Here is a 25,065-nt window from a genome sequence, read left to right on the forward strand (position 1 = left end):
AACAGGATTTTGACTGTTGGCATTCAGACTTCTCCCATGCCATATAGTGCTTTACCATAAACAACGGTAAAAACAACTCAGACAATCAAACGATGTGATGAGGGTTGACAGTATCTGATACGTGCAGATACTTTGCACAAATATTCTTGCTTAAAATTTAAAAAAAAAGACTCACCTTCTCCTTGTGGTGTGCCAGACTGGGAAGACTCAGCCACGCCTCCATCAGCAGAAAACACTTGAGCCTGAGAGGAAGAGACAATATTCTATTATTAACTGGGGAGATGACACATTTCTTGATTTAATACAGGACAACTTGTCATTGAGACTCACATTAATATGGAATGCAGACTGGGAGTCAAAGTCGCTGCCCTGCCGGGTGAGTCTGTACTGCTGATAAACGTCATCCCCAACGTCCTGCAATATCTGACACAGGTCTGGTCCACCAGGCACCGCTACTGCACGTTCTTCTGGACGTTCAGCTGTGCCACACACAAAACACACAAACACTTAGCTGAAACGTTCAAATGACTAGTTCCAGCTGTCAGGATCTAATGAACATGTCTTACGTTCTTCAGGAGCATGGTAGGCAGCCAGAGCATTGAGCATGTCATAGATGACTTCCTTGATGGTGTCGGGGATAGTGGGTAAGGGGGACAGCTTCAGAGGAGTGGTCTTAACCAGCTGCACAGCATTGGGCCCCTTAATCCGAAGGTTCTCAAACTCGTCATCGGAGGCTGTAGAAAAGAGATAGAGTATGAGCTTACCAGGGTTTTTAAAAAATGCAGACACAACGAGATAGCTAAATTAATCTGTCAATACAATTTAATTCTTTATTGACCTCTGTAGAGGAATAAAAAGGGATAACAAAAACACCAGTGTATTTCAGTGTAAAGTACTATTAACGTCAACTCTATTTTAAGTTATCACACCTGTGCCAGCTCCCCGGGGTGCAGGCAGAGCAATGCGGACACAGTTGCTGGCGGTTTCAGCGAAGCATTCGGGGTTACGGCAGGCGGCAGGGCCCAGGACGCGGAGGATATAATTGATTTCTCTGGATCCAAGGCTGCCTGACACCACTCCTGAGGTGGTACTACCTGCTCCGCTGGTCACGGCGGACCTCACCACCTATGGCAAAAGATTGTTGAGGAATTTGTTAATGGTATTAAAACACTTATTATACATGCTTATATTATTATTCAGAAATATCATCCAAAGAGTATAAGAGTAGACCAACCTTCTCCATGGTGTGCCGCAGCGTGGCCGGATCTTCTATGATGTGTCTGAACAGCAGTGTAACAAGCGGGGTGAAGCCATTGAAGCCGGAGCTCTGAGTCAGCCCCAAAATCATCCGTGTGCTCTTCAGCTCAGCAAACATCATAGCGTAGTGGTGATTGCGTGTGAGACGCAAGCACAGACGCAATGTGGCGTGGAGTGTGTCTGGGTCCACAGGAACGCTAATCATACTGACACAGGCACGAATAAGAACGGTGGTCATGTCCTCCGTCAGGCCTTGTACAACAATATCAGTGCTCTGAGAGTTATCAGACTCCAGGGAAGCTGAGGGGCCAGACGTGGTCTCCTTCGGCTGGCTGGAATCATCCTTAGGAACACTCATCTCCACTGCTGCTCCTGAGTCCAGGTCAGTCTGGGTTTCCTCTGCTTTACTCCGGTCTCCCTCTTCTCTCTCGGAGTCAGTAATGCTACCAGTCTTGGCAGGCTTCGGCATGCGCGGCACTCTCTGGACAGTCAACATCACCGGCCTCCTGTTACCAGTCTCTTCGTTTACCTGAGAAACAGAAACGTTTTGAATTAAGCAAAGGAACGCAGCAAACTCTAAAATGACCAACTTTAAAAGTCCATGGATGCTCTGGCTGTGGAAAAAGTGTTTGTGTATACCTGCACCATGGTGTTAAACTGCACAGTGTATCTCCGGCGTCCAGCTGTGAAGCGGACGCTGCTTTCCCCAGCCCTCCATGCCGAGTCAATGGTGCTGTTGTTTGATGCACTGTAGCTGCACCAACGGCCTGAGCGGTCATCAAACCATCGCCAGTTATTCCCATTGGGTTGCAGATACTAAAGAGGAGCCAAGAGAGAAGTCATTAACCGTACAAAAGAGGTGCACAATATACTAAAACATAATTATTAATGCATTAATGTCTTCTTCACTTTAATGATTCAGCTGATGAAAGTGAAGCGGATTGTAACTACTTTATATACTTAATTAGGCTATATACTACTTAATAATAGATCATAGTTTATTGTTGATTTATATTTCGTATTGGGAATATGAATCTGCAAAGTAGCTAGCAATTAATATTGTCAAAAAAAATTTTTGTTGAGTTAAAAGTGCAATATTTACTTCTGAGATGCAACGGATTTTAAGTACAAACCCACTTAGGATGGAAATACGTAAAATTAAAGTACATCAAAACTGATGAATATACATATGAATGTATGTGCGCGTCTTCTTTTAGTCTATTGATGAACTCAGTGCATGGTTGCTTCTACCTGTGCTTGTACTTCAGTATCTAACTTTACAATTGTAATCTTTAGTTGTGCTTTGGTTTAATAAAGTTGACTTGTACCTTGTTCATTTGTTCCCTGCGCTTTGAAGATACGGCCATCTTCTCATAGAAGTCAATGATCAACAGTACTGGTGTGATCCATCTGCAGAAAGAAGAAGTCATTTTTTATCATCGAATACAAATTCACAACACAAACAAATTCGGGTGAAGAGCTGGTGTAACATTTGCAAGTAAAGATAAGTATGTCGGGCTGTGCAACACTCACTTGGGTGTCTGGATGTCTTTCTGTTCTTTAGCAGCTTGCAGACAGGGCTGCACAACCTCAAGGAGCTTGATCAGCAAGTCAAGAATCCCACTGCTCTCCACGACTTTGGCACCCAACAGCTTCAGTTCCTACCGGAACAGAGACAAACAAATGTTTAGGAAAAGTGTAGATAAACAACAATGACAAAAACAAATGACTCAACCAAGTTAAGATTTCAAACTCACAACTGTCAATGAGTTCGTTTCTGTTACCTCAAACAGCAACGTGAGCAGCAGAATTCGTGTTGCAAGCTTGGAAGCTTGGGGAAGTGTGGCCATCTGCCTGGTCCACTCAGACACAGTCTTTGTGTCGCTGGTAGTCAGGGGCTCAGCCGCCTTGATGAGAACGTCTGCTGCCTCCCACACCTACACAGCATGAACACAATCAGGCTGGAGCATGAACACTTCTATTGCAAACACTGGACTTTTAAAGAAGTTTCCCTCACTTGTAATAAATGATAAAACAAACATACATAATGCCTTACAAAGCTTCATTTGCATTCAAGACACGTTAGGTACTACGCTAACGCTGAAACGCCTAATAATTAAATTACAAAGACAAATTATATTAACTGAATGCAAATCTGCAGCCGTCAGATGTCACTCTCAACTTTCCATTTAAATAAACAAGAATTAACTCATCTTCCACGTCCCCTAAATCATTCGATTGTCAGTGACCCTAGAACAGTGCATGCATTTGGGTAGTCGTTTGTGTTTGGACCCTCTGCAGTCTACAAAGTGTTTAGATTGAAAAGGTTTATACTGTGATTTGTCAGTCCATAGTATGTTCAGCTGATATTCTGTAATCCTATTTCAATACAGTTAACCCTACACTAACCCATTTCTATTGTGATGTTTTAAGAATGGCCTTTCATAAGCAACACACCGTAATATTCCAGCTTGTTATAGGCAGTATTGTGCACTTGACACTGAAACGTGAAACTGTTTCTCTCTAAATCTGCAACACATTTTGATGCCAACATTCCAGTTTCCTTTGCCAATGACTGGTGATTTCTTCTATTCTTATTTAATATTGCTCAGAGGGATCTCTGGCTCGTTCTGCCCTTTCAATTGTCAGTCTGGTTGAACCATTGTACAGCGTTTTATTCTCCATGTAAAAACATACAAACCTTGATACAAAATAACATTTGTAAAGAGGACTTTCTACAACCTATAAGCCTGAAAAACTATTCCAACATATAGAGCAGTCCTCTCAGCCACCTGACTGTGAATCAAGCTTTTGTGGCAGTGTACATGCATTGTAGGCTCTAATAAGCAAAACGCAATGTAAACCTGCATTTATCCACTGACCTGGTGGACAACCTGGCCCAGGATGAGCTCTCTGTACTCCGGGCCACTCCTCTTAATGGCGGTCATCAAAAGGTCACACAGTCGGTAGACCGTGTCAGGCAGCTCATCCAGGAGGTGGAAGCAGCCCGGCAGCATGGAGTCAGTGAAGGTATGCAGCTCCTTGGGGTCCAGTGGCTCAGCCTCCATGAAGCGCTCCAAGCAGCGGGCCTCCTCCTCCTCGGCCCGCTCTCTGGCTCTCCGGTCGTCCTCCTCACGCCTACGTGCGGCTTCCTGATGCAGAGACAGAAACAATCTCAACAGCAGCTCAGCTAATAGGCTAAGTTATTCATTATTGAGGTTTTATTTAATAATTCAGAATGAAATGTTTTTCCCCCATGTTATTTGAGCAGTGAGGGTGACGCACCTCAGGAGAATCAGACCGCTGCTCCATGCTGACCTCCTGCCCTAGTGACATGGCAATGGCTCTCATCATCTGGTCCTCTTCAGACATAGTCAGGTCCTGGACAGAACACGGGGAACAATTTCAGCTGCCTGAATTTGACTTAAAAGTCTTTTCACACCAAACGCGGATAAATCACACAAAGAAATTGCACGAGAGATCTACCTCCAACAGCAAATCAACACCAAAGCCGATCAATACACTCAGTCAATACATTTTCTTCGACATCAATTTCATAATCTTGTTGATATTGTGACAACGGGGATATTGATCGATTGATCTTTTTGGTCTCGCAAAATAGTGTCCTCTTTGACAAACAAAATATAGACATGATACTAATATTTATTATAATTATTGTAATATTATGAAGACACTGAACATAAAGACAATATTTGGGGAAGTATAGCAGTTGAACTTGCTTGTGATGGTGAGAAGGGGAGTAAACATACTTTGTTGTCATGGTCACGTATAGAGAATCATTAATTTCCAAGTGCATTAGCTTACGTTCTGATATTGACATTATTTGAGTCAGAAGTTACAGGTAGTACTTGTGAAAGGTATACTATAAAACCTGGCCATAAAGGATAGCGATAGCATATCAATTACGCCGTTATTATAATCGTTACTAGCCATGAAAGCATATGAGCTCACTGTCTTTGAGAAACCTGACTGAAAATTCTGTATTTTCCCTGCTTTGTCGTCTGTGTGAAAAGGCATTTATGAAAGTTAAAAAAGATGCGAGTGTGAGTTTCTGTCAAGGAAAACTTACCCTTACTGCTCCACCAAGAAGTGGAGGAGGGTGAGTTAGAAGGTACTCCGTGGCCTGCTCCATGGTGCTGGTGTTCAGTAGGGCCTCCATGGCATGCTCTCTTGAGAAACCCATATCCATCAGCTAAAACAGCAAACAAAGAGGTGAGAGTTACCAGAGATGGTGACAAGAGTGAAGATCAAATATAAATAGGGGGGGGGGGGGGGGGGGGGGGGGGGGGGGGGATTATGAGGCTCAAATGATAATGACATATAGTAAGGAGAAAGTCAGACACTTGCTATCATTAAGGAGGACGAGGAGACATTCTTCGACTCACTCCACATCTTCCATTCTATTTTGGAATAATGAGTACACACCACCTTTAGGTCTATTAAAAAAACAAATATAACCGCTTCCGTCACAACACTATCCTGATATTTAGCCTAAAAAAAAAAGAAAAAAAAGGAAAAAAAAAAAAAAATGTACAGATCTTAATAATCTTCTCCGAATTGCTCTTTCCCTTTTCAATCCTACTTCTCCAACCTGTCTCTATTCTTGACTGCTTCCCTCTCTCCTCAAAAAGTCTCCCACTCTCCCTGATGTCTCTTATACCTGCTGGAGCTGCTCCTGGCGGACCTGTTCGTTCCTCTCCCTCTCTCTGCACCTTCCCTGTTATAAAACAAATGGTGGCCCAGGATTCAGTGCATACAGAATACGGGTCAGGATGCTTGGTAAATAAAGCATCTCTGTCTTAGTATGTTGCTTACAGGGCCATACAGATAGTGCCAATATACAATTATGTAGTTATGTGCTGTCAAAACCTCCTGCAGTAGTGGCACAGCAAGTCAAGAAAATAATGAGGCAGTGACAAATCACAGACTGTATGCAGAAAAAGTTGTCAAACTGCATAAACATTTTTTTTAAAAATTGAATTTAAGAAAAATAGAAATACATACAATTTGTCACCAGTTCCTGGACTATTAGCCCCAAAATTAAAGGCCAGCATTATGAAACCTGGTTCTAAACGGGAACCGATAAGACAGTAGCAAATACATGGAGTATCGATAAGGTCCAGAGATAACGGTTCTGCTATCGGTAATTTAGAAATTACGGAGTGAGATATCCGCACAAAAAAGCAGTTTTGCTAACCTCCGCTCTCCGCCTCTGCATGAGGGGCGGAGTCGGTGTTTGTGTGTGTGTGTGTGTGTGTGTGTCAGTCGGTACAGTGTGAGACACACATGGCAGAGAGAAAAATAAGATCGAAAGTGTGGCTACATTTTACTCGAGTAGATCCTGATAACTATTGTGGTCTCAAATGCAATAAAACTCACAAGACAGACAGGCAATACCATCAAAACAATTGGAAAACACGCAAAACAGAAATGTGCAGAAATGCACTGTTTGACTGTTCCATTCTCGTCCACTGCAGGTAACATTAGCGATGCCATAAGGAGTTTGATAATAATAAAAGGCTAATAAATAACAGCTGGTTGCTTAGCTGTGACTGTATTTTAAGGATGTTTTAACTTTTTGTAGATTGCCGGGCTGAGGCAGCTAATAGAATATTGTTTTACATATTTGTTTATTTATTTACATTTGTTGATGGCATTGAAATTGTTTAGTCTACAATAGTGAGTTATTTAAACATTGCAGCTGTTGCTGCTCAAGAATAACTGTTTACATACGAATAATAAAGCAATGTCGATCTGTTTCTAATTAATTAAAATCCTAACAATACCCATTTGACAATGTGTTTACAAACAACATTAAATCTACCACAAGGAACTTTACTTTTGGGTTGACTTTGGCAGTCCCTGTGGAGGAAAGTGGTAATATTTACGAGCAGCAGATTTCCTTAAGAAAAACTCTTATTTTACTGCAGCAGGGTCTGACAGTCTTTCCCACATACCTGTGTAAGCTGGGCCTGGTTAACCTGGGGCTCACGGCGGGGGGTAGAAGTGCTTATATCCTCAGCTGTGAAAGTTCCTCCCCCTGATCCTGTTCCTGATCCTCCTCCTGTTCCTGATCCTCCTCCTGTTCCTGATGTTCCTGTTCCTGCTGTTCCTGTTGTTCCTGTTCCTCCACCGCCGCCTCCTCCTCCTCCTCCTGCTGCTGGTGCTGCTGGCACTGCAGGTGCTGTTCCAGCCGCTGCTGGTGCCTCTCCACCTGTTGTCGATGCTCCAGGGGCTCCACTGGGTGCCAAAGAAACAGTGGAGGCCGCCTCGTCATCCGGGCGCACTGCCCCCTCTCTCTCCTTGGTCAGGCGCTCCTGAATTACAGGCTCCCCTCTCAGTATGTGGCAGAGGATGGCTAGCATTGATTCAGCCATCCGGCCTCCATACACCTTCAGTGGCTTTCTGTTCCACAGACTGCGAATGCAACTGAATGCAGCCTTGATAAAGAAGAGTGTGTTACAATAATAAAGCACCTACATACATTTATAGCAAAATAATCCGAAGTTATAATATACATTAAATATGATAAACATATATTGCATTATATATTGTTACTGCAGTCAACGAGTATCTCCAGACCAGCTCACTGGGTTTAGTCAGATCTCTGCTCACTTGTGAAAGACCTCTCCGAGCCTAGATGGGTACCGCCTACATTAGTTAACCTTTCACATCATTATTATGCATCCCCGCGATTAATCAACTACTTTTGGGGAGTAGTAGTCAATGACCACTTAAAATGCAGCAGTTGTGAAAGCCCTACTGCGGTGTTGTTTATGTTCATAACTTCTGAAATTTGCAGAAGTCATGGAACTATTTCTGTGTATTCTTTTCTTGTTCTCTTCTCTACATGGTATTAAAATGCAGAAATGCAACAACAGAGAACAATCATTTTTGCTAAGAGGGAAGGAAGAATCTTATGGTGTCCATCTTTTCTTATTTCCCTGGCAACTGTGCTCTCACAAGCTTACCCACTTGAATGCCACACATAATGTATAATTGACTTCCCATGTGGACAAACGGCAAACCCAAAAGATTTATCTGAAGGCAGCAATTGCGTCATTTGATTTCTAGAGCTAGGGGATACTGACCTTCTGGGTGACTATGAGGAACCGAAGGGCACTGAACTGGGGCATGGTGGGTGTGACCCCGGGCATTTTAGCTGGCAAGGAATGGGGCGAGTCCAGCACAGTGCTTGGGTTCACCATCTTCTCCACCAGCATTAACCAAGCATCCAGGAACTCCCCTGTCCCATCTGGTAGATCAGTGTGCTCCAGACCCTCAGATACAGGCACCTTCCCTCCCATCGACAGGGCCCAGTTAAATGTCCTGCACACAACCAATAAAACTCCCGTTTAACATAGAAATTTAAATATTAAGAAGCAAAATGTTAAGATAAAATACTGTTCTTGATACGTCACTGCACATAAGGAGACTTACTCAAATAAGGCATCATGACCCCCAGAGCAGAAGAACTTTTGCAACATAAGGTGGTAGGGGTACTTCCTCTCATCGAACAGCATGGGGGATGTGAAGCCCACTGAGCAGATGAAGAAAGTCAGCCTGCCAGACAAAAAGTAAAGAATAAAAACAACACTCATATCACCTGTGTGTGCAAAGCAGATGCAACAATGGAAGTGGTCTCTTACCTGAAACGAGGCGTGGGTGTGTAGGGTGGGGGCTGCCAACTCAGACCCTTGGTGAGGAGCTTTGTCAGGGCGGAGGCAGTGGCCCGGGCAGCAGGCGTGGGGGTAGTGCCTGTGCTTGTGGCGTGGTGGGAGCGGCGTTGGCGCACTGGGGAGCCCACACACAGCTTCACCAGCAGGCCAAAGAGCTCAGCCAGAGCCCGCCCTAAACGAGATGAAGCTGGACAGACACATGAAGGTTAGTGCGAGACCATAAAACTCACAGGGATGTAAGGCAATTTAAGACAGTTTTTTTGAAAAATATATCTGTTAAAATATTAGAAGATATAAAAACTTGATTGGGACATAGAAATGAGCTCACCAGACAGTAGAGGTTTTATCTGTTTTATGCGGGTGGCCATAGCTGGGGTGAGTTTGGACTTGGCCTTCGGGTCTGTTGCGGTGGGTTCGTCTGTCTCCATGGGAGCCAAGGTGTCCCCATCTAGACCCATGCCTTCCAACAGTCCACCAGCAGTTGAATCCACAGTCACTGCCTCAGACTCTGTTAGATAAATGTAGACGAGGTTAAAGTGGTTGGTGGGTGTCCAGGTACATGGTGGTTTTCAGTGAACAAAGTTAAACGGTTGAATTACCAGTTCTCCTGGAGCCAGATGATGTGGTTGCTGCAGTGCTGCCAGACGGCTTCTCCTCTTTGGGCACCAGCTTCTGCATGTCGGCCTGGCCAAACTCGCATCCTGGAGGCAGACTGTGGGGCACAGGCGAGAGGTGTTACAGGAGAACAGCTGATTGAACAGTTAAAAAAAGGAGGGTAAAGGAAAATAAATTCACCTGTTAGGCGTGCACAGGGACAGCAGCACGGTGCTCTCCCATACCAGAGAGCAGTAGAGCTGACTCAGCTTGTTGAGAACACTCAAGCCCAGCTGGGAGCCCCACTGGTTGACTGAGATCGCTCTGATCTCACTCTGTTTAGAAAGGGAGCAGAAACATTCAGAGTGCTAAACCGTTCTGAAATGAGATATGAAGCCACCCCCATTAAGAAAATACATCCATATTTACCTGTCCTACTCTGCAAGTATGGACAAACATGAGGATGTAGGCATGCGCTGCAGTAAGAGCATGTAGCAGTGGTGTGGCACGGGCCGACAACGTCGGGTCGGTGACATGGCCCGCGTTAGCCAGTTCTCTGAGAAGGACGGACCCACCAGGCACCTCAATCGGTCGATGAAGTGGCTCCAGAGACGTCAGGATGCTGTCCAGTTGGCACAGGCCCTCCTGGAGTACCTTAGGCTCATGAGAGAGCGTCTAACGGGGAGAATTTTGGGGAAAACCAATCAGTTTAAATTCAGCAAACTATAGTTCATTTGACCTCATAAATGAACATAGTCAGTTGGCTGCATCTGGCCCAAGGTATTGATGTTAAAGTCTGTCGTTCCTGATAGATAAATAAATACAACAAAGATTGTGCTCACCAATATGGACTTGCAGACACCGGCCACAGCCTGGCAGGCAGCAGACGTGGGGAAGTCTATGGGCAAGTTGGGCAGGCCCAGAATAGAAACCAGAGGTAGCAGACCCTTCTGGTTGACAAACTCCTGACAGTGGTCATCTGTGGTGTTGTTGCTTAGAATGGATTCCACAAACTTCATCTAGAAAACATGTGCATCGCAAATCAGTGACTGAACTGTGAAATTAGTTCCATTAATAACCAAGACTGCAGCAGCCCGCCAAAGTCTATTTTGGCCCGCCACGGTTTCATAATGAACCAAAAATAATTTGAGCTTCACAATAGGAGAGCTGTCTGGCCCTCTCCAGGTGCAGAAAGTGAAACTGAGCTCTGCTTTATAGCTTGGAATATTTCCCAACATGTTCATGTTCATACTAAAACTGTCAAAGAAATCACACTCACCACATTCAGGATATAATCCATTAGAGGAATGGGTATCCGCTCCTCAGTGCCCACGACCCTGCAAGAATCCAAATATCAGAATTAAAAACTAAAACATCTGAAATCTAGTTGATTGACTTGAAGAAAATCAAAGTCTGTAAAGAGTTGTTCTATTCTATTGCGTTATGAACTCAGCGTCATACAGTTCAAGTGGCACTGACTGTCTGGTGCTCTCTGCTTCCCCCTGCTGCTGGCTGAATGTGTGGAGGGCCTCCTCTTCCTCTTCATCCTCACTTGAAGCTTCTTCAGCAGCGTGGCTGGAGCGTGCTGGTGGCACCGCCACAGTGCCATCTGCTTTCTGGATAGACGGTTTCTGGCAGATGTACTCGGGGGCTCGACCTAGGTTGCAGATCTCCTCCAGTAACTGGAACACAAATGTGGTTTTAATTACCCTGCAAAACCATGTGGCTAGAAGACTAGAAAGATCGCTTGTGAATGAAGATACGCTACCTTAATAATGGCAGTAGTAGCGTCGGTCTTCAAAGTGGGTTGGTGCCTCATGAGCTCATCCACAGCACTCCCCAAATTGGATGCAGTGTCACCTGATGCCGAAGAAAGAACACGTCATTCACTCAAGCACGTTCTAAAGATGAAGATCTCAAGAACACAACACATACAGTTTAACTTACCCAACGGGTCTGAGCTGCGCCGCCGTCGCATGGCAGGCAGGTAGTCGGGGGACAAAAGCACTTTGAAGAGGCGCTCAAACGGCTGGCACTGAACGAAGGAGTGCAGGCCTCTCGCGTTCAGGCAGAGGGCGCTGAACACATTAGGGAGAGAACCCAACACCTCACGGGTAGCAGGAACCTGGGCAGAGACACAATGAAAGAAATATAAAGAATTAACACACAAACCTTCCAGTTTTCTAGGACCTGTGCCTTTTAGCAGTGCTGGCTCACGTTGTGACCCTTTTACAGAAAACTTGATGACCTGCGTTCTTGCTGTCAAGTCTTTTTAACGTCCCATAACTAGACCTGGGTCGGCCAATGGACAACACAAATTGCACACAGGGATTCAGGTATGCATCCGCAGGTTCAAAACCTGATCTATTGACACAGTCTCTTAGCCATCTCTGAAATACTAGTCACATTATAGTAACAATTTCAGATTATCTAATTCAGTACAAGGTGCTGAGACAATGAGAGAAAATGAAACTGATAATATTGAACTGGTGTTAACTGTCCGATACAAAAGGAGGAGACAGGAGACACAAGGGAAGTGCTGGACACTCACATCTTTGATGAGAAGGGCGTGCAGCATGACATCAGTGAGACCATTATCCTGCAGGGAGGAGAGCAGGGATGGCTCCTGGAACACAAACACCGTCACAACCTCCGTCGCTACAAACCCAAAAGACAGAGACAACAGCAAGAGGGGGAAAAAGAAAAAAGGAGATCATAATTCATAACAATTACAACACATAGCATTAATAAGCAAACAGAGACATTTCATTACATTCAATTCTCCAGTAAAATATGAAATGTCTGTAGTCAAGCGAGAGCACTTTGCTCAGTCAGAAGAGGCTACTGTGAACTCACCCAAGAGGAACAGTGAAGGGCCGTAATACTCTGCATTACTGATGATGTGCTTGAGTGAGGTAGGCAACGACCCATCCATTACTTTATGAGAAAAAGAGGGTACATGTACACATTAACAACCAACATTTGCATCGTGAAATCTTGGGATAACAATTTATTAACCTGTTCAACATGTATAAACAAGATTAATACAAAACCTTTGATCTCAAATGTATCCAACAAGTAGGAGAATTGCCAGTGACTCACCGTGGCGGATACCATCAGAAAAGGCAGGGTCCTGGATTGCTTTCTTCAAGAAATTGAGCATTGACTTTAACAGCGCTGCCCTCTGGGGTATACACTGCATACCTAGAGAGACATAGTGGCATAGTGACGACAGAGGACAATGGTGACAAGGGTTTTGGATTATTTTTTTTGTGCGTGTTTGCTTTGTGTACCTGCACGGGGCGTGTTAGAAGCACTGGTCTGTGCTCGGAGGTCCACTTCTGGTCTGGAACCAGAAGACGTGGATGGTCCAGGGCTGCTTTCCATGGCAACCTCTGACACTGAGAATGCATAATAATGGCAAATCAACACAACAGCCTTTCTTATTTGGTGATTATGATGAATAACCTAGAATGTAAATTACAGCCTTGACTTATAGACATGAATTTATGAAGGCGAGTGACTTACTCTCCATGTCTGTGTCCATGTCTTCAGACTCGTTAGCTGTGCTAGGCCTCTGGATCTTTGGCTTGATGACAAAAGGGCACTCTTTCCTTGACAGGTCCACCTCATGCTACACAGAGAGATGGAGAGCGTGATGAAGGGAAGAACGAGTGAGACCAGAGGTTTAGCAGAACTTTCAGTGACTCTGTAGCGGAAGGCTGCTGTGTCAGGAATGAGAACGCAAAGTGCATAACCAACCTCTAGCCTGGAGATAAAAATGGTAAGGCCGCTGTGGGACTGAAAGGCAGCCATGTCAAGGTTGGTGATGAGGTCCACGACCCGCACTGCTCGCGTCACAAAGGTGATCTGGTCCTGCTCGTCACCCAGAAACTTGATAACCTACAAAGTTAGATAATAAAACGGTAGACTTAATAAAAAGAAAGAAAAAAAACACAATTGATAATGACGTATTGGTAGGATGAGAATATACCTTCAGGAGGGCTTCCATCATGCCACAGGACACAAGGGCTTCCCCTCCAGCATCATAGCTAGCCAAGTGGTAGAGGAATGAGAAGAGCGCAGTGGCAAACTGGTGCGGGTAGGGTTCCATCAGAGGGTCTAGGAAAAAGAAAAATGTCAAGTTAACCAACAAGCTTCAACTTGAAATGTCCCACTATCTTGTGCATCATACACTAAACTGTGAGACAAAAGGTTTTGGCTGCAATCTCACCGATCATTGCTTGTATGCAGTTGCGCACCAACACAGGCAGGAAGCCATGGTAGGAGGCAGTGCCGGTGCAGTCGATTATGTTGGAAAGCTTGGGCGTCCTCTCCAGATGGACAATCGAAGTTAAAGTGCGCAAAGACGCTGCCTTGATATCCTGAAGAACAAAATCAAATTAAGCATTTCAAAAAACTGAACACTGAAAAGGGACAGTATGAGACTTCTGCCTTGACACTCACTGTACAGTACACAAATTAGGATAATCTAAAAGTAATCTTGGTCTGACATGTATAATGTAATTTTACAAATAGAGTTCTACTGCTAATTCATAGGAATTTAGTGTCATGACATAAGCAGAAAAAGCAAACGTCTTTCTTACCACAAGCTGTTTGTCTGTAATCTGTAATACATCCACCAGCTCTTCTATCAAGCCGTTATACAGAATACTGTTGGCCGACTCTTGGAGTGCATTTGAATACACTGCAAGGAAAGAGAAAACAGTTAAAACTTGGAGGAAAACCCTTTGTCACTGTATCTTGGGAAGAAGGCTGCTACTCACCCAGTATAGAGATCGCGTGCAGTCGGGCCTGCACAGCCTGCAACCGCTTCTTGTGATTTGAGAAACCATGGGCCAGTCGAATGTGTGTGAACAGCAAGGTCTGCTTGTCTTTAGGGATGTTATACATCACTGTCAATGACTCCATGATCTCAGATGGGCTCTCTGAAATCTAAGACACGCAGAAGATGTGTAGGATGAAGAACCCACAGAATTGTTGCTCAACTGTTAATGACAATCATATTGACATGATAATTTGACTGTACCTTGTCAAGCTGCTCGATGTGAATATAGTGTAGTGTGTTACTACTTGTCTGCAAGGGAAAGGAGTTCAGAAAGGTTAGGGAAGAAGGCGAGTCATCAACACAGTATCCAAAAATATTTTTTCTTTTTATTACATAATGACGGTATAAATAAATATCTTGGTCTTTACCTTCCTCTCTACTTTAACCTCGGGGCCCGGTTCAGCGTAAAACTCAAAGTGCAGTGTGGTGGCACTGGGCGGGTACTTCTGCTTATGTACCATCAGGGGGCAGCAGAGTCAGGGATGATAGTTTACATATAGCGGTTAATTAGTCTCGTTTGACAGCCTTTATTCATCAACATAAAATAAATAGTCCCATAGCTGTAGGTAGTTGATAGACGATTATTTAACAGCACACTGTAAAATTCTTACCGTCATAAGCAGATCCCTGCAGCACTCAGCCAGACCAAAGCCATTCTCCTTTCCTCCCCAGCTCTACAGAAGGAAACAAAGAGACTCAACAATACAGCTCTTTCTCTTGAGGGACAGCTGGAATCATGGTAATAGGAAAACAATGGCGTTCACTAGACCTCAGCCAGGTGTTGCAATCGGGCCAGGAGAGGCGTCCTTTTGTCAGATCCCAGTCTTGTGATGTAGTTGGAGCGCTTACTGAACACATACAGCAGATTCAGCACAGACAGGACCACCTGCATGTCACATGACGCTAACAAGGTGGTTAAGTGCTGTAGAAAGGGTGGTAGATGAAAGAGGGTTAAAGTTAGTGAGCTGCTTTACTTTTCCCAGAAAAAAAACAGTAGTGGTCCAGAGTGTACCAGGTTCATGCCTACCTCTATGGAGCTGTAGAGGTGCCTAGAGAAGCTATACTCAATGAGCAGGGCTGTGAAGTTGAGAACTGCCAAAAGCAGGGCTTTGAGCTGTCCATTATCGGGACGGTCACACACCAGCAGCCATGACATGTTCTCCACTGTCTGGCCTGCATCACACAGGATGCCATCAAAGCGGTCCAGTAGATCCACCCAGTGGTACAGCTCACACTGTTGAAGACAAATCATCTTCAGTAACAGTAAAATATCACAGGGGACTGTTTTCTGAATACAAGAAGTATTTGGAATGGTTGAACTCTTGATACAAGCATACAGATTTCCCAAAGTAAACCTGATGTGAAATGATATTTAACATTATATTCCTTAGTGGGCTTGTTTTCTTGTTTGGATTTGTTTGTTTTTTTTAGCTCATCAAGTGGTTATAGTCAAAAGTTTTTACATGTGGGAAATGTGGAAACAATGTCCAAATAAAACTGCTGAAAACCAGCCTCCACGAGATGTTTAAACAATCTGTTTATATTCAGGGTGGTGTTGACATTTGCTTTCCTACTCTCTGCACTCACTCCATACCCGCTCTTGCCATCTGCCCGTCTTATTCTTTACTTTTTAGGCTTTCTGGTGGAGCAAATGCTCATACCAACAGGGGAATAGTAATTACCGTTTGAACAACCAAGGCATCCTGGTGAGCAAGCAGTCCAAGAGTACATCCACATTAAACCAGTTAAAAAATATATTTTTCAGCACTCCATTCACGCCAAAGCATTTTGGGGGGAACTTTAAGTCATATCTAGCTTACCCTGTGGTCTTCTCATTTTAAATGTCGATACAGCCGATCACACAGCAAAGATGTTGTCATTAATCTGACTTGTCATTAATATAAACGTCTGTATCTATTCGTGTATTTTGTAAGAGGATGTACAAGCTTAAAAATAATGATGTGCGGCGCAGCAGCATGAGAATGACTAGTGCTTCACATGTAGTGTCAAGGAGCTACAAATAAATCACTATTTCATACTCATTACATTAATCAGTACTTATGCAGAAAACATTGTGACCATAAATAATAACTTGTTCAGCTGTGCTGCATGAGCCTCTTTGTTATTAAACAACTGAAAAGATGACAGTGTAGAAGAGATTTGGCCATTTCTCTATTTAGTTTTTTTTTTACAAAAACAATCTAGAAAAACTAATGTCGACGAGTCGTTATAATGAAAGCACTATTTTTAAAGAAATTATGGTTTAGCACAGACACGGTCTAAGACGTGTACCAATGCCTGTCAAATTCCTGGAATACGAATCTTATGTCTGATATTCCACACAATAATTGACTGGTGGGAATGGACGGGGTTCCAAAAGAAAAGACGGAGGATGGAGCCTCTTCCCGTTTTCTTTGGGGCTTACCTTGCCAATATTCCAGGTCTTGATGTGCTGCAGTTCAACCAGCAGTTGCTCATCACTGCATGCCTTGAGCTTCTCTATAAGTATCCTGCAGTCAGCAGGCTGTTGGTTCAGAAGAGGCATAAAAGGGTTAGTCAGAAGTGAGTGCACGGACAACCAATGGCTCTTTTCTACTAGCATAGCACAGTATAGCACACATTAGCGATGCTGTGACATGCCGAGACATAAAAATCTGCATTTCCTTAAAGAGAGGGGGGGGGGGGGGAGACAGTGCTGACCTGTAATAGCGCTGTTTTTGTACCACTAATGAGCAGGAACAAACTATGACCATCTCTGCCCTAAACTGTGTCACTGCACTATAATGGTTGGCTCAACAGTCGACCATCCAACAAGCAGTTCTGATTAAGCATACTGGCAGCATAACAGATAGGAACCTTAAGATTGAGTTATGCTTGCAGCATTCGGGAGGGTCGCCAAAGTGATGTCACACCATCAGACACAATGCTTTGTAGGGGTTCTGGGTGGCAGGTTTTTGCCAATCCTGGCACAGCCAACGTTTTTTAACTATGCGGACGCGTGAAGAAAATGGAGAACAGCGGTTTTCCGCTAGCACAATCCTGCACAGAGTATACAAGATCCACGGGTTTCCCGGTCACTATTCCACGTCAGCTCATGTCCCTGCGACTGTCCTTGAATGTATAACCGAGGCTTTACAGTTTTGGGATTTGTTTTCATATAACATAATCTCAGACGTGTAAGAGCTGCGTTACTGCTAGCCACAGCGAAAATGTCCTGCTGCTGCTTAAATGCATACCACTGCTATGACGTTTATTGTGAAGCACAAATAGGAAACACAACCTGATTGTCACCAAGGTTAACAACTGACTGCATAATCCTTCCCTTCAGCAGAGATGCACAAATTGCCTTTTTTTCATTAAAAGTCTGACCTGCTGATTCCGATTTGATAAAAAAACTGGAGTCAAATTCCTTGTATGCATACATGGCCAGAAGAGCTGATTTAGATTTATTTCTAAGAACCATAATTGACAGCAGGGCTGCAGACTAACTTGAGGACGTCATTGTACACCAGAAAAAATGCTTTCTTATTGTCATCTATAGTGATTATTTGCATTAAGACACACAATCAAATTATTTTATTGTTGTTTAAATCATTGCTTAGATTTAAAAAATCCTGCCAATAGTAGTTTTAATTATACATTATAAGTTAGAGCTACATTTAGTGTTAGGAAGTTTTACAGGTCTTAATCCCCTCCAATACCCATTTTATACATTTCCTTTTCTTTCCTTTCTCGCCATAAACTAAACTTGAGTATTGGGCAAAGGTAAATTATGTTATAATCTACTGCATAGTGCTTGAAAGCAGCATAATGCAAGTCAATGCAACCTCTGTTAATGATAGCTCTTTAGCTGGTTATAAGCAGGACTGCGCTAGGGAAAGACCCGGTGCTGTCGGCAGACATGCACTGCGATTACTCTTGGCAGCATGTATGGGAATGAATTACAATATGACAAAGTGACTGATTAAGTTAGTTGTTCCAATGTTTTAAGGTTGTTCCTCCACCTTATTTTGGACTTGCAGTTGTGAAAAAAAAAAACTAATTATTTTTCACTCGCGCTGAGAAACTTTCACACCGACAACATATTGTGTGTTTGGCTGCGACGTTACGGTCTGTGCTGCAGTGTGCATATGTGTAAATGTTTCCAGCAAAAGAAATCTGAACTATTGAACCAATTACCAAGTCACAGATCATGGCTGAGCTGAAAACAAGCAATTTCCATCAGCAGCCAATCGATTGGTGCATCTCTAGTTTTTAGTGATTTATTGGTCAGCACATCATTTTGCAAAGGACGAATGGTAAAAGAAGCAGCCACAGTTGACTGGTTACATGAAGAGATGCAGGTGACAGGCGTCTACTGCCGTTAATGCAAATATCAAACCTTCACCATATACCTTTTACTAAACTCTCCTGTTGTATAGAAAATCCCTTGGATTGTGCCCCCATTATGGTTTCCTATCACATTTGATCATAGTAAAGCTCGGCTTGGGTATCCCAACTCTATTGAAATGATGGTGAGGCTTGGAATGGCCACACAACAAGCCCTAAGCATACTCACAGCTTCCGTAGGAGTTTTCTTTAACTTGCTTCTGTCTACCTTCATTGTCGATAATCTCTATTTGATGCTCCTGTTGAGAAATGTACATGTACATCAGAAAAGACCATGTGATGCTAAATTTCAATGTGTTATTTACATAATTTGTAAACAAGCCAAATATTGATTTAAACATCTAAAAATTCTAAAACCAATGAGACATTCATATTTACAGTTGATAACTCTAGATGTGTAAACAACGTGAATTGTACTTACAGAGAATGAATTTGGCAGTACCCACTTAACAGCATGTTCCAGTCACGTTATCTGTAAAATGATATACAAATAAAACTATAAACAGTGTCCCACATGCCACATTATAAAAACGTGTACAATAGTTTCAAAGATTCATCAATATCAAGAAAGGATTCTTTCATCCTTAGCTTACGTATATACACACACACACACACACACACACACACACACACACACACACACACACACACACACACAGAAGTCAGTTAACTCCAATTAATTAAACAAGGGCAGATATGGGTATTTCCTTTAAATGTATGTTGCCGATCACAAATTACTGATTATTGATAATAATAACAATAATCCATTATAATTATTAATTAAAATGCGATAATGACACAAAGTTTGATTAAGTTAGCAAGGTCTGAACACCACAAAGCAGACCAATAGCTATTGGCTAACTAGCTATTGGTACATACCACACAAAGTTAATTAAGTCAGGCTGGGCCCTACTTAACCTCCTACAACGTTTGACTAACGTCTACTGTACTTCACTCTTATTCAAGTGATATCTCAATAAAACAGATGTATCAACTAGAGTGACTTGACGCTTTAAGTTACAGCCAACTAGCTAACGTCACCTTGGCTAACAGCATAACGTTATTTACCCATTGTTAACAAGTCATTACACACACGTTGGACTGTAGTTACTAGTCACAAACGACATTGGTTTGCTTGGTGATTGGTTGGGAACACGTCTGGAAAAACAAGACAGTGGGAAGGTCAACGTACCGAAGAAATTGGTCAGTAAACGTTTGCTACGGAATTTATGTTAGCCCGTGACCAGCTAGCTGTGAGCTACCGGTGGCGTTAGCAAACGATCCCTTTTTGAAATACTTTAAAGCATTTGAATACCACCCGACCAAAAAAAAGTCAGCCAAGTCACAAACAAGTCATATGTGTAATCAACGTCAAACATATAAAATGTAGATAGCCAAAAATCAAGCAATGTTAACCATCTGTGCCAGAGCTGTCAATTCAGATCTAACAAATCCACCATGCTGTCCTGACCCGACTCTGGACTAATTTAGGTCGGGGCTGTGTAGGCCGCAAAGGAAGCCCGCACTCCCCACTCCCGCAACATCGCCGCTCCAAGTAAAAACGAAACTGTAAACACCGCTTGGTGATCAGCGACACTAAAATGGTTGTTAGTCAAGTACGGGTAACCAGGAAGCGCTACTTAGTTGCGGCTCTTACCCGGGTTTCCTCGGGTAGATGGTCGTAGCACGCGCTAGCTAGCAAGCTAGCTATCGTTAGTTGAATAGCGAGCAGAAACGCGTAATAACTCGCTGAATCATTGCCGGAAGGGTCTAACGTGACACTGCGAGTTTGGCTTTCAGTTTTCGTTCCGGCAAATTGACTACCGGCTACATACTCTGTAAAGAAATGTGTTCATCCGTCCGTTGCTTTATTTTTCAGAGTATCCGCGCTTGTTTCCATAGCACATCGGCACTAGCCGTTGGCACAGTCATCATGACTCTGGGTAGTGTGCAAAAAGTGAGTAACGTTCCGGCACGGACTGAGTGGCCACTGTTTATCGATGCGGTGCATGTTAATATAAGTCCATCGACCCTATGTGTAACGCATCACCTGCATATCGTATGCGATCCTTAACATTCAAGATCAACAGAGGTCTCCAAATGACAACATCCACAGCAAACACTAGATTAATGATGAATATGACTACATCATCGTGAAAGTGATTTTCATCTAAATCCATCAGGAACTGTCAACCTCATGCATTCTTGAGTGTGAACAGTGAACCAAAAATACTGACTTATCGAAACAAAGTATCACCACAGCTGCATTATTCATGCATAGATACTAGAGAGAACATTTTGAGACCTATTTTAATAAAATCAGGAGCACATTTAGTTATAACTAAACCAGCTAACCATGAAACAAAGAGGAATTCAACACCCTAGTTTCTTTTAACGTCAGCCGAAGTTCACCACTGATTAACTTAAACACTGATAATTCTTCAGTTCGTTCAGTAGATAACTGTTTTTTTCATATTAACCTACTAGCATTATTAGCGTTGTAAATTCCATAAAATCTTAAGACACAATTTCCAGAACAGTACCTTCCCTGCAGTACAACATGTTCAAATTGTACCTCTCTAGTACATTAGTATCAATAAATTAAAGTCTGACCCAGCCCTTTGTCTCTCAAGGTGTCCACCAAAGTTCGGTACTTGCTCCCATCCTCTTCATACGCCACCATGGTCTCCATTTCCACCGCTATGCCGACACCCAGCTCTACACCTCCACCAAATCCATCACCCCCACCAAGTGCCTCAAAAGACATTAAAGACCTGGATGTAAGCCAACTTTCTCAAACTCAACAGTGACAAATCTGAAATCCTCATCAACGGCCCCAAATCACTTAACAAATCCCACAACTTCTCCCTCTGCATCGATGGCACCGCTGTTCTTCTTCCACACATATTCGTACCCTTGGTATCATTTTCGATCAAACCCTCCCCTTCGAAACGCCAATGACATCACAAAAAACACCTTCTTTCATCTCAAAAACATCGCCCGTCTACACCCCTCGTCTTCATCTCCTCTCTTCTCAACTACTGCAACAGCTTCCTGTACGGCACATTCACCAAAATCACCAACAAACTACAATACATCTAGAACTCATCTGCCCATCTGCTCTCCCACTGCTGCACCAGAGATCACATCACCCCAGTCCTTCATAACCGTCACTGGCTCCCCTTGCAGCAAAGAATACAGTTCAAAATTCTCCTCATTACATACAAAGCCCTTCACAACCTCGCCCCTTCATACCTTTCTGACCTCCTGCACCGACACGCTCCCACCCGCAACCTCAGAACCGCTGACGCCAACCTTCTAACCCCCCCTACTCTGTCCAAGCATCAGTCCTGGGGGGACAGGGCCTTCTCTATTGCTGCCCCCTCCCTCTGGAACTCCCTCTTCCAGCACCTCCGACATTCTCCGTCACTTAAAACTCACCTATTTAAATCTGCTTTTAACCTGTGATGCTAGTTATGTATGTTTTTGTATTGTTTCTTACTGTCGTAATTTCACCTATCTGTCTTGTTTTTATAGTTACTGTTACAATGTATAGTGCCTTTGAGTACCTTTTAAAGCGCTATACAAATAAAAATATATTATTATTAAAACTGTATTCCCACTTAGGTGTTAGGTGGATATAAAGCCAGCTGTTGTCTCAATTATAATATCTTAAGTTGATTGGAATATGGCAATCATGTCAAATAGGCCATGTTTATCCAGACGGATGCACCAATCAACGACACTCAGTAGCATTAATAAGTCATTTACAGAATCTTTCTTCCGTCTACACATGTGTGGAGTTTGGTCCCTCCCTAAACATCATAACTTAGCTTTAAAATGTTTACAATTATTTTTAGCAGACCATTCTTAAATGAAACACCAACTTTTACAATTTCTTTTGAAACAACAGACACTTTTGGCAATATTTAATTTTTTTCCCCAATAATTCCTTCATTCACTTTGTGTTGCTGCTTGCAGCTTTCTCGAGAAACCGTCAAACAAACAAACACTCGTCACTGTGTTTCCTCGGGTCCTGAGCAATACACCTGCCATGAAGGTAAGGCAAGACTTTACCATTGGGCAAAGCAGGCAACTGTCTGCCGCCCCCCCCCCCCCCCCCCCCAACTAAAAGCACTGTAGATTTATAATGATGTTTAGATATGACATATATTGAGTTATGTTACATTAACCGGTGAGGTTCTAACATAGAGCAGAGGATTTAAGTAGCGGAGGTATTTTGCTGGCAGTAATATTATTAGTGTTATAAGCTAGTATCAAGTCATACACCAGGAAAATACACACCCTAGTCCCAATTTATACTCTCAGTCACACCAGTGAAATACACTCTGGTTCGATTCTGCTTCCAGTTGGCTATCTGCTGCTCATGTTTACTCCAAAGTGAAGTGACAAATAATTTGACTGTAAAGTGAACTGCAGTCAATGGGTTCTTTTCAAAATGCTAGCATGTGTCCTTGATTCCTTTGCGCGCGTCTTATTCACAAACAAGAGATTGAGCAGAGAAGGCGAGGAAGAGATGCGAGGAGAGGAGTTGAAGCCCTGATCCTTTAACTAAATGAGACATCGTTGCCTCGCTGCCGTCATTTTAAGGACACGCCGATTAAATAAGATGTGTGGCACAGCTGCATCATCTGTCCATTATTGTGTTGCTGCTGTATTTTATAACCTCTTTACGATTTCTGTCTGAGTATAAATGTGGTCATGAAAACCGAAATATTGATATACACTACCGTTCAAAAGTTTGGGGTCACTTAGAAATGTCCTTATTTCTCAAAGAAAAGCACCGTTTCTTTCAATGAAGATAACATTAAATTAATCAGAAATACACTCTATACATTGTTAATGTGGTTAATGACTATACTTCTATGTAGATATTTCATTAAAAACCAGACGTTTCCACCTAGAATAGAGGCTCATTTCCAGCAACTATCACTCCAGTGTTCTAATGGTACATTGTGTTTGCTAATCGCCTTAGAAGACTAATTGATGATTAGAAAACACTTGAAAACAGTTATGCTGGTGAGAGAAGCTATAAAACTGGCCTTCCTTTGAGCTAGTTGAGTATCTGGAGCATCACATTTGTGGGTTTGATTATACTCTCAACATGGCCAGAAAAAGAGAACTTTCATGTGAAACTCGCCAGTCTATTCTTGTTCTTAGAAATGAAGGCTATTCCATGCGAGAAATAACGAAGAAACTGAAAATTGACACGAAATTGTCTGGGTGACTCCAAACTTTTGAATGGTAGTGTATGTGTGCGCACGCGCACACACACACACACACACACACACACACACACACACACACACACACACACACACACACACACACACACACACACACACACACACACACGTTGTTATTTATATAATAATCTGACTTTAACAGCTGTTTACATTTGTAAAAAGCATGTCTTGATTATAGCAGTTGAATTCGATGTGGCATACATTCAAGGTGAAATGTCACTGAGGAACGCGGTTAGAACAGCGCTACACAAATGGCAGAAAGTTTGATCGTGTATTTGATCATCTTAAATAACTGCAACCTATGAATACAGTTACATTTTTAGAGTCCTGCCTGTGTTGAAATTATTCCCGCTGTGTGTCACGCCTCTTTTATGTGCCAAAAAGACTTCAACAAAAGGATAGACCGGTGTTTCCTTGCTCTCTCTCCTAGAAATCTCCTCTGCCCTCGTCCCTTCAAGGGACATTCAATGGATTGGAAGATCCTCCATGATTGCAGACGGAACAATTTCCGCAAGGAACAAGAACGTGAGGAAGCACAAGCCCCAACGCCACACAGAACACTTTATTAATACTCTACATGTCTAAATTGCACCAGATTCTCAAGATATGCGAAGGACACACAGACAAAGATTCCTTGCTTTATCATTAGACACATTACAAAAGATGTGAACCCACTCAATACTCTTCACAACATCTATGGATTATCGCAAGGAATGATTGCCTTGTTCTTAAGGGACAATGCTGCAATATTAACTGATATTGGCTTATCAATACAAATTGACATCGTCATGTATACTGGCAGGTGTGCAAAACTAAACTGCACCACAAATGCTTTATCGGCATTAGATGCATTTAAAAAAAAAAAGAAAACTTAAAATATCTTAATTAAAATGACTTGATTTGCACTCTAGTTTATTTGAAATCAAGATTCATAAATATTTAAGGATAATAGTTAAATAAACATCTTTTACTGATTGTTTCTTTGTTACTCTCAGACAGTATAATATTG

At 42.8% G+C, this 25,065-nt stretch overlaps 1 protein-coding gene across 1 annotated transcript in view; it reads right to left on the minus strand.

Annotated features, from left to right (window-relative positions):
• huwe1 (HECT, UBA and WWE domain containing E3 ubiquitin protein ligase 1) overlaps positions 1-25,065 on the minus strand; it is a 44,507-nt gene that overhangs the window by 16,696 nt on the left and 2,746 nt on the right. Inside the window, exons 3-46 of the mRNA XM_079180773.1 lie at positions 19,211-19,261; positions 18,959-19,028; positions 16,826-16,924; positions 15,428-15,634; positions 15,170-15,322; positions 15,012-15,074; positions 14,769-14,849; positions 14,602-14,649; positions 14,339-14,507; positions 14,159-14,259; positions 13,786-13,936; positions 13,546-13,673; positions 13,314-13,454; positions 13,080-13,185; positions 12,845-12,952; positions 12,654-12,755; positions 12,408-12,488; positions 12,103-12,209; positions 11,499-11,676; positions 11,320-11,411; positions 11,013-11,233; positions 10,831-10,888; positions 10,394-10,570; positions 9,981-10,226; positions 9,753-9,886; positions 9,557-9,669; positions 9,286-9,465; positions 8,928-9,144; positions 8,719-8,841; positions 8,370-8,607; positions 7,236-7,718; positions 5,939-5,995; positions 5,348-5,470; positions 4,543-4,638; positions 4,140-4,409; positions 3,042-3,194; positions 2,791-2,918; positions 2,586-2,667; positions 1,897-2,073; positions 1,235-1,786; positions 930-1,125; positions 567-734; positions 331-479; positions 176-242 (exon numbers count right to left, since the gene is read on the minus strand). Coding sequence (XP_079036899.1) covers positions 176-242; positions 331-479; positions 567-734; positions 930-1,125; positions 1,235-1,786; positions 1,897-2,073; positions 2,586-2,667; positions 2,791-2,918; positions 3,042-3,194; positions 4,140-4,409; positions 4,543-4,638; positions 5,348-5,470; positions 5,939-5,995; positions 7,236-7,718; positions 8,370-8,607; positions 8,719-8,841; positions 8,928-9,144; positions 9,286-9,465; positions 9,557-9,669; positions 9,753-9,886; positions 9,981-10,226; positions 10,394-10,570; positions 10,831-10,888; positions 11,013-11,233; positions 11,320-11,411; positions 11,499-11,676; positions 12,103-12,209; positions 12,408-12,488; positions 12,654-12,755; positions 12,845-12,952; positions 13,080-13,185; positions 13,314-13,454; positions 13,546-13,673; positions 13,786-13,936; positions 14,159-14,259; positions 14,339-14,507; positions 14,602-14,649; positions 14,769-14,849; positions 15,012-15,074; positions 15,170-15,322; positions 15,428-15,634; positions 16,826-16,924; positions 18,959-19,003 — 6,568 coding nt within the window. The 5' untranslated portion in view covers positions 19,004-19,028; positions 19,211-19,261. The remainder of the gene's footprint in view (positions 1-175; positions 243-330; positions 480-566; positions 735-929; positions 1,126-1,234; positions 1,787-1,896; positions 2,074-2,585; positions 2,668-2,790; positions 2,919-3,041; positions 3,195-4,139; positions 4,410-4,542; positions 4,639-5,347; positions 5,471-5,938; positions 5,996-7,235; positions 7,719-8,369; positions 8,608-8,718; positions 8,842-8,927; positions 9,145-9,285; positions 9,466-9,556; positions 9,670-9,752; positions 9,887-9,980; positions 10,227-10,393; positions 10,571-10,830; positions 10,889-11,012; positions 11,234-11,319; positions 11,412-11,498; positions 11,677-12,102; positions 12,210-12,407; positions 12,489-12,653; positions 12,756-12,844; positions 12,953-13,079; positions 13,186-13,313; positions 13,455-13,545; positions 13,674-13,785; positions 13,937-14,158; positions 14,260-14,338; positions 14,508-14,601; positions 14,650-14,768; positions 14,850-15,011; positions 15,075-15,169; positions 15,323-15,427; positions 15,635-16,825; positions 16,925-18,958; positions 19,029-19,210; positions 19,262-25,065) is intronic.

Source organism: Pholis gunnellus (assembly GCF_910591455.1).
Source record: "Pholis gunnellus genome assembly, chromosome: 2".
Classification (NCBI taxonomy): domain Eukaryota; kingdom Metazoa; phylum Chordata; class Actinopteri; order Perciformes; family Pholidae; genus Pholis; species Pholis gunnellus.